This window comes from Lactuca saligna, chromosome 2 (genome assembly GCF_052625555.1).
Source record: "Lactuca saligna cultivar CGN05327 chromosome 2, ASM5262555v1, whole genome shotgun sequence".
Classification (NCBI taxonomy): domain Eukaryota; kingdom Viridiplantae; phylum Streptophyta; class Magnoliopsida; order Asterales; family Asteraceae; genus Lactuca; species Lactuca saligna.
Window position 1 is genome coordinate 111,929,256 of NC_136418.1, and position 6,907 is coordinate 111,936,162.

The 6,907-nt window shown below is 30.1% G+C and overlaps 1 protein-coding gene across 1 annotated transcript; it reads right to left on the reverse strand.

The window, feature by feature from the left end:
- Positions 1-2,529: 2,529 nt before the first annotated feature.
- On the reverse strand, positions 2,530-5,682 carry LOC145029986 (uncharacterized). The gene is made up of 6 exons (XM_078978431.1): positions 5,641-5,682; positions 5,310-5,507; positions 5,105-5,228; positions 4,200-4,727; positions 3,917-4,129; positions 2,530-3,662 (listed from the first exon to the last, which is right to left on the reverse strand). The coding sequence occupies exons 1-6, from the start codon at positions 5,680-5,682 to the stop codon at positions 2,530-2,532; spliced, it is 2,238 nt and encodes a 745-aa protein (XP_078834557.1).
- Between the last annotated feature and the right edge of the window lie 1,225 nt (positions 5,683-6,907).

A 6,907-nucleotide genomic window follows, 5' to 3' on the forward strand; every position in this document is an offset into this window, starting at 1 on the left:
ATGCTAATACATTTTCAAAACCGCTTGTATTCTCAGGGCAATGATAGACAGGTACCTAGCCACCTTTTGGAGAAGACAAAGCATTTTTGGAGTCCCATATTTACCTTTTGTTATATAATGTGATGTACAAACTATGTTTTGAAACAGATGTAAATATTCATATTATAATGTAATGGTTGTGTTTACTTTGATTTCTATTATACGATTGTTGTGATACTACATATGACGTCGCCGCCCCCGGGTATTTCCGCCGTTGTTTTCCTAACAGTTCGGGGTGTGACATGAAATCGCCATCCAACTCGTCGAGTTCTTCCTATCCACATAATCAGGACTTTCCCACCCTGCCCGTCAAGTCCGTCATTCAACTCGTCGAGCCATTCTTTTTACCGAATCGGGGCATTTCGGCTCAACTCGCCAAGTTCCTCTATAAACTCATCGAGTTCTTCAGTCTGATAAGCTCTCTTAATGTGTTAAGGCATTATTCATTGAGTCTAAGTCCCATATTCCAGATTTGAGTCGAAAACACATTTACAAGGGTAAGGTTTATGACTTTACCCATTAATACTCATCCAAGAAGAAATGAGCCTTAAAACTAGCTCAAAATAGCTTAGTTCGAACTTCAAAAACCAACAAAACTTCATGATAAGCCATAGGATCATAGATCTAGACTCTAGGGATAGTTTGGTCACATAAAGTCCCTATCTTTACTTGCATGCGTAGACTACTTGGCTTAAAACGGCCAAAACGATGGTCTACAAGTTGCATGGGGTTTCCAAGGCCATAAAGTTGGCACCTTGCCATTAAGTCCCCTAAAGACCCTAGATCTGAAAGGTTTGCCCACATGGGATGTCCAAGTCCCAAAGATCAACATTCTTTGACCAAAATATGGAGAAAACATCCTAAAACTAGATCTAAACATTCTATACACAAGATACGAGCTTTATACCTTAGATGAACTAGAAATTAAGCTCAACCTTTTGATCTACTCTCCTCCTACACGTCCTTGCTCCTTCTTTAAGAATCTTCTTTAGGAACCAGGCGTTACATCGTCGCTATTGGTGTCCCTGATAATGACTATATTTCTTGTAGTGATGTAGACCCATTTACAAACCTATATAAATCAAAACTTAGTCATTATGAATGAAAAGAAGAAAATCAAGCCATAACCATTACAATCAGTTAATGGTTAATTACGGTTAACCATAATGATAAAAAATGATATAAAATTTGAAAATAAAATGATATAAAAACTGAATTAAAATAAAGTATATTAATATAAAAAATGAAAATAAGAAAATACCTAGCTATAAAAAAATATACCTTTGAGAGTATGAATCACTTTCATTTACGTGGAAAAGTCCAAAAGCCTTTAAAACAAATTGGAAAATAGTACGCCATGTCTAATCGAAGTGACAATAATGGTCTTTTTTTTTTTGTGATTCTAATCGCACGAAAGACATTCTAAATGCACGAATACGGATGTCGCATCACTTAAAAACTAGTTTTAATATGAATTTGCAGTTTTTACCCTTCCACTTTTTCAATAGGTTTCTTTTACCCTTTCAATCATTATTAATTTGCAGTTTTTATCCTCCCATTATTATTAAACTTTCAATATATTTCTTTTACCATTTCAATCTCTATACTATATTTTATATTATTATTTTAAAAAGATAACTTCTAATCTTTTATGATATAATATTAACTTAATACAATCTTTAATTTTTTTAATAAAATTAAATTCAAATAATAATTAAGTTACTAGTTTAGGTTTGGGTGATTCTAAATGCACCAAAAAAACTCTATATACACGAACCTCACTTCATTTGTCAGGAGATTATTGATGTTCAATTTCGTTTTTAATATATTTTATCACGTTTCATTTGAGATCTCTTATTTTCTATTAAAGTAACAAAATCTACCTTCCACTTTCCACTTTCCACTTTATAATTTTTATTTTACTGTTTTGTTTATTAATTGTTTTATTAATTAAACTTATTATATATATATATATATATATATATATATATATATATATATATATATATATATAATAAAACACATGGTAATTATTATTATTATTTTCAACATTATCTCTTTTTAATGATTGAGAATTTTAAAATGTTCGCCACCAAATAAAAAATGTTTATATATATATATATATATATATATATATATATATATATATATATATATATATATATATATATATGTATATATATATATATATGTACGTATTAAAATAAAAAAATGATGATAAAGTATGATCATCCCCATGGAGAGTTTTATGATCAATATAGATTATTATTATAAGTTGTGGGGTGTTGAATAAAAATAGGGTATTTCTAAATACACGAATCAATTTACAAATACACGAATGATTGATTGACTGATATATGTCCGTTACTAAATTTGACCATTTGAAGATATTAATTGTCAAAAATGTAAAATATAGAATTTGATGGGAATGCGTCAGTGCAAATGGAGAAATTTTATAACTATAAACAACAAAACATAAATTTGATTTTATTAATTATCAGATATTATAACTGTAGAATTGTTACAATTATTGTGTGTTGCAAATGGAGAAATGTAGGAATTCAGGCGAGCAGCATAAACAGTTTCCCATCCAGCAGACCGTGATGATCTGTTGTGAAGCCAAAGTGGTAAAATAGTAGGCATTGGATATGCTCCATGTAAATCAACCTTCACATAATGATCACCTCTAACAAGAGCAATAACAACAACTCTATGAGTTGAGATGTCTTGGGGACCAAGCCATAGTGGAAAACATGTTGACAGACTATCTTTGCTTAGAAAAATAACTATTACATTATACTTGTTAGCAATGAGAAAGCTAGTGACCGGCATAATCAACCAACGATTTGTTGGTGCGAAATGTGATCCATTGAAATTCAATGAGTGATGTATGATGTTTAAATCGTAATCAAAAATCTGTGCGTACTCAGCTAGGTGTGCTAACAACTCATTCTGTAAATCTAAGCGGATTTGACGCCAATTATCTTCACTATAACCGAGACACGCAGCTAATGCACGAAATCCACAATTTCTATCTCCCCTCACGTTTTGTATGTTTGTGACATATGGATGAAATTCATACGGAATTTCATTCATAAGTGGATCTGAATTATACATTACTTGTTCTTGGTTGAAGTACGAGCTATGCATCGATTGTTCTTGATTAAAAGTTGAGTTGAACATTGGAGGTTCTCGGAACGAGTACGTACTGTGCCTATCCGGCTCCTGGTTTAGATCAAACAAATTAGACCGCATATAATCAGGCGTATAAGTAGAAATGCTACGTCGAGACGGATATTGAGTTGGTGGCGCTTGAGTCGGTTGATCTTGAGGTGGTGGATGTTGAGTTGGTGGGTTGTGGTTTAAATCGATATGGGTTTTCTTGAAAAGTTTCTTCTTTAAGGAGGGGCGCCCACGAGTATTTTTGTGAGTAGCAGGTTCAGAAACTGAAGTTGTGGACAGTGTGATTAAGTTTAGTAACTTCCTTGCTAAACTTAACTTAATAGGTCTTGATTGTTTTTCGTAATGAGCATTAAACATATTTACCTCAACTGCACAACCCAATTTATCATCTTCTAACGATTTGCATTCTAATAAATCAAGTTTCTTCCAAAACTTATCTACTGAATGAAGCGGTACACAATGACCTTTTTTAACAAATATAGCTTGTTCATGCGCACATGGCAGCCCATAACTTGTACGTACTTGACATCCACAATTTCATAAACAAATCCAAATTCTTTGGACCGCTCATATTCTTTGAAAATGATATCAAGTGCATAAATTGAAACGAAACGACACAATTGTTTTAGATGTGGTATTTCGTAGTACCGATGTACAATGAAAATTTTGTTATGCGCAAGACTCGCTTTTATACCTGTGTATTGTGACTCAACAACATCAGCAATACGCTTCAATGATTTGGCGATATCTGATCGTGATGTTTCGACATATCTTTTTAACTTGGCATGTTGACTTTCAGCTCTATTAGTTGTGTGATTGCCAAAGTTAAGAAACTTATCGGTCCATGCAGACACAAACTTTTCTTTGTGTGGTGTCAACCATGTTTTGTTTACATAAGAAAATGCATCTGAAATACATAAAAAAAATTCAGTTGATGTAATGATTTATAACATATTATAATGTATATTTAAAAATACCTGGATAATTGTTCGTAGTTTTTTCAACTTGTGCCAAATTCTTGTTGTATGCTTCCTTTGTTTCAGAGTTAACCAACCTCATCCATGACGTATAAAGAACATCCCAACATGATTTGCATTTCTTCATGATATTGTTATTTATATGCCATCTGCAAAGTAATCCTTTAGCATCTGGAAATATAATAGTGTATGCGTTCATGAGAGCCATTTCTCTACCAGTCACAATAACACGCGGCAACATACATCCTTCCATTACCGATTTTAGACAATCTAAAGCCCAAACATAGTTGGATTGTTTTTCTTCATGCATGTACACAAATGCAATGGAAAATGTCATATTTGTTGGAGTTACACCAACAATCTCCAATAGAGGCATCCCGTACTTGTTTGTTTTATATGTTGCATCCATTAACAAGACATGTGGAAATGCACGCCATATTTCTAATGATCTTGGATGAGCAAAGAATAAATCTTCTAACTTATTTGTCAAAACATTTGCACGACTATAATAAACATATCCATTTTGATCTAGAAATTCCATAACACCTTGCATTTGAGTTTTACCTTCTCTCTCCCTACGTCAAAGTTTTTCGGCTGCATTGTAGATAGTTTTGAGAGTAGATACATTTTTCGGATTTAGGTTTTTTAGTGCAGATAATATATCTTTTGGTTTGACATTTTTTTTCAACAAATCTTCCACTATTCGACATTCATATTCAGTTAGTCGTCGTGGATAAGGATGACCTTCTAAATGTAATGACGGCTCATGGTTATGAAATTCACATATCATTTTTATCTTCCAAGAATTATCTACTGATGAATATTTACCCTGTAGGCTAAATGGACAATTAATTTTTTTTGTCCCTGTTTTTTTTTTTTGGAGATTTGTGTACTTTTGTATGTACCTCCACGGTCACATTGAAATACAACATTAAAGTTACGTTTAGAATTTTTTATGACGATGACATAACCTAAAGTATTTGCCATATTTTGCACCCAATCCATCAATTCTTGACGAGAATTGAACACCTGACAATTATATTATTATCAGTAGCAGACAAATCCACTTGATGCTTACATTACAGTAACAACATACTAATGAATTTATACCTTATTTGTTTTAAAGGGTGACGTGTCATCAAAGAAATAACGACTTTCGTTCAAACTTTCATTTTCATATGTTTCATTTGTGTCCATTGGATGAATATCCGTTTCGAATGGTGATGTGTCGTCGAAAAAATAGTTACTTTCATTGAAGCTAATATTTTCATCTATTTCATTTGTCTCCATTGGATGAATATCATCTCTCTAAACATAACAAAGAGAAAAATATATAATAATAATAATAATAATAATAATAATAATAATAATAATAATAATAATAATAATAATAAGAAGAAGAAGAAGAAGAAGAAGAAGAAGAAAGGTTAAGTACAAATACCTCATAATATGTGTCACTCATCCATTCTTTCCAACTTGTCATTTAATAAAATCTATATTTTTAACAAATATCATATATTTGCTTTTAAGGAAAGTTACTTTCAGCAAGTCGCTTTCAGTGTACCGTATAAGAAATACGAATCCTCTATATATAGAAAGAAATTGTAACCAAATTTTTATTTTTATCCCTTCTATTTTTGTTAATGTTTCATAGTTTATATTTCTTATTTAACAAATTAACTTTTTTCTATTAATATTTAATAATATTCATTATTAGTTTTTTTGTAAATGTATTCATGAGATCATTTTAATTAAACAACTTTTATGAATAATTAATATGTTTCTACTTGTTAGTTTTCAAAAGTAATAAAGTTTTAAGGGTTTAAGATTTAAATTGATAAAATCTATGGTCTTTTCTAAAACTACAATGTAAACCGAAGGTGTAAAATTGTAATATTATATTTTATCGATAAAATGATTCCGCACACATATTAATCGGCACACATATCAATATATTTTATCGGTACACATATCAATCGTAAGAATCTGAAACCAAATTTTCATTTTTATCCCTTCTATTTTTGTTAATGTTTCATATTTATATTTCTTATTTAACAAATTAAATTTTTTTATTAATATTTAAAAATATTTATCAATAGTGACGGAAGATGAAAATCCTCATTCAAAAGTGACCGAAGATAAAAAAAATTATTTATTAGAGTGTAATACAAAAATTAGAAAATTAGAGTGTAATACAAAAATTAGAAAAAAAAAGGTATATTTTTGAACTTACATCTAAGTTGAAGGGAGTAAAATAAAAAAATATAAAGGAAATTGAAAAACCTCATTCAAAACTGACGGAAAATGATGCGATGTTTCAAAATCGAACTTACACGATTTTATTCGTGTATATAGGAGCACCCAATATATATATATATATATATATATATATATATATATATATATATATATATATATATATATATATATATATATATATATAATAATAATAATAATAATAATAATAATAATAATAATAAAAGTAGGAACCACTAAAATATTTAAGTAAGCAGTTAAATTAATATGTAAAACTTAACAAAGGGGTAAATATTTAAAGACTCAAAATGAAAATTTGATAAATAAGGATTAAAAGCACTTACTGCTTGATTTACTGTAGACACGCAATTCAATGCAACAAATACACGAAAAATTCGTGTATATAGGAGGACCCTTTTTTTTACTTGTGTTATATCACTATCATACATGTC

What these genes read in the sequence shown, in the direction of transcription:
- LOC145029986 (XM_078978431.1), bottom strand. Translation starts at nt 5,682, where the DNA reads ATGACAAGTTGGAAAGAATGGATGAGTGACACATATTATGAG. An exon ending in CACCCTTTAAAACAAATAAG is followed by an intron (nt 5,229 to 5,309) that starts GTATAAATTCAT and finishes TATAATTGTCAG; the next exon opens with GTGTTCAATTCTCGTCAAGA. An exon ending in TGTTGAGTCACAATACACAG is followed by an intron (nt 3,663 to 3,916) that starts GTATAAAAGCGA and finishes CGCTTCATTCAG; the next exon opens with TAGATAAGTTTTGGAAGAAA.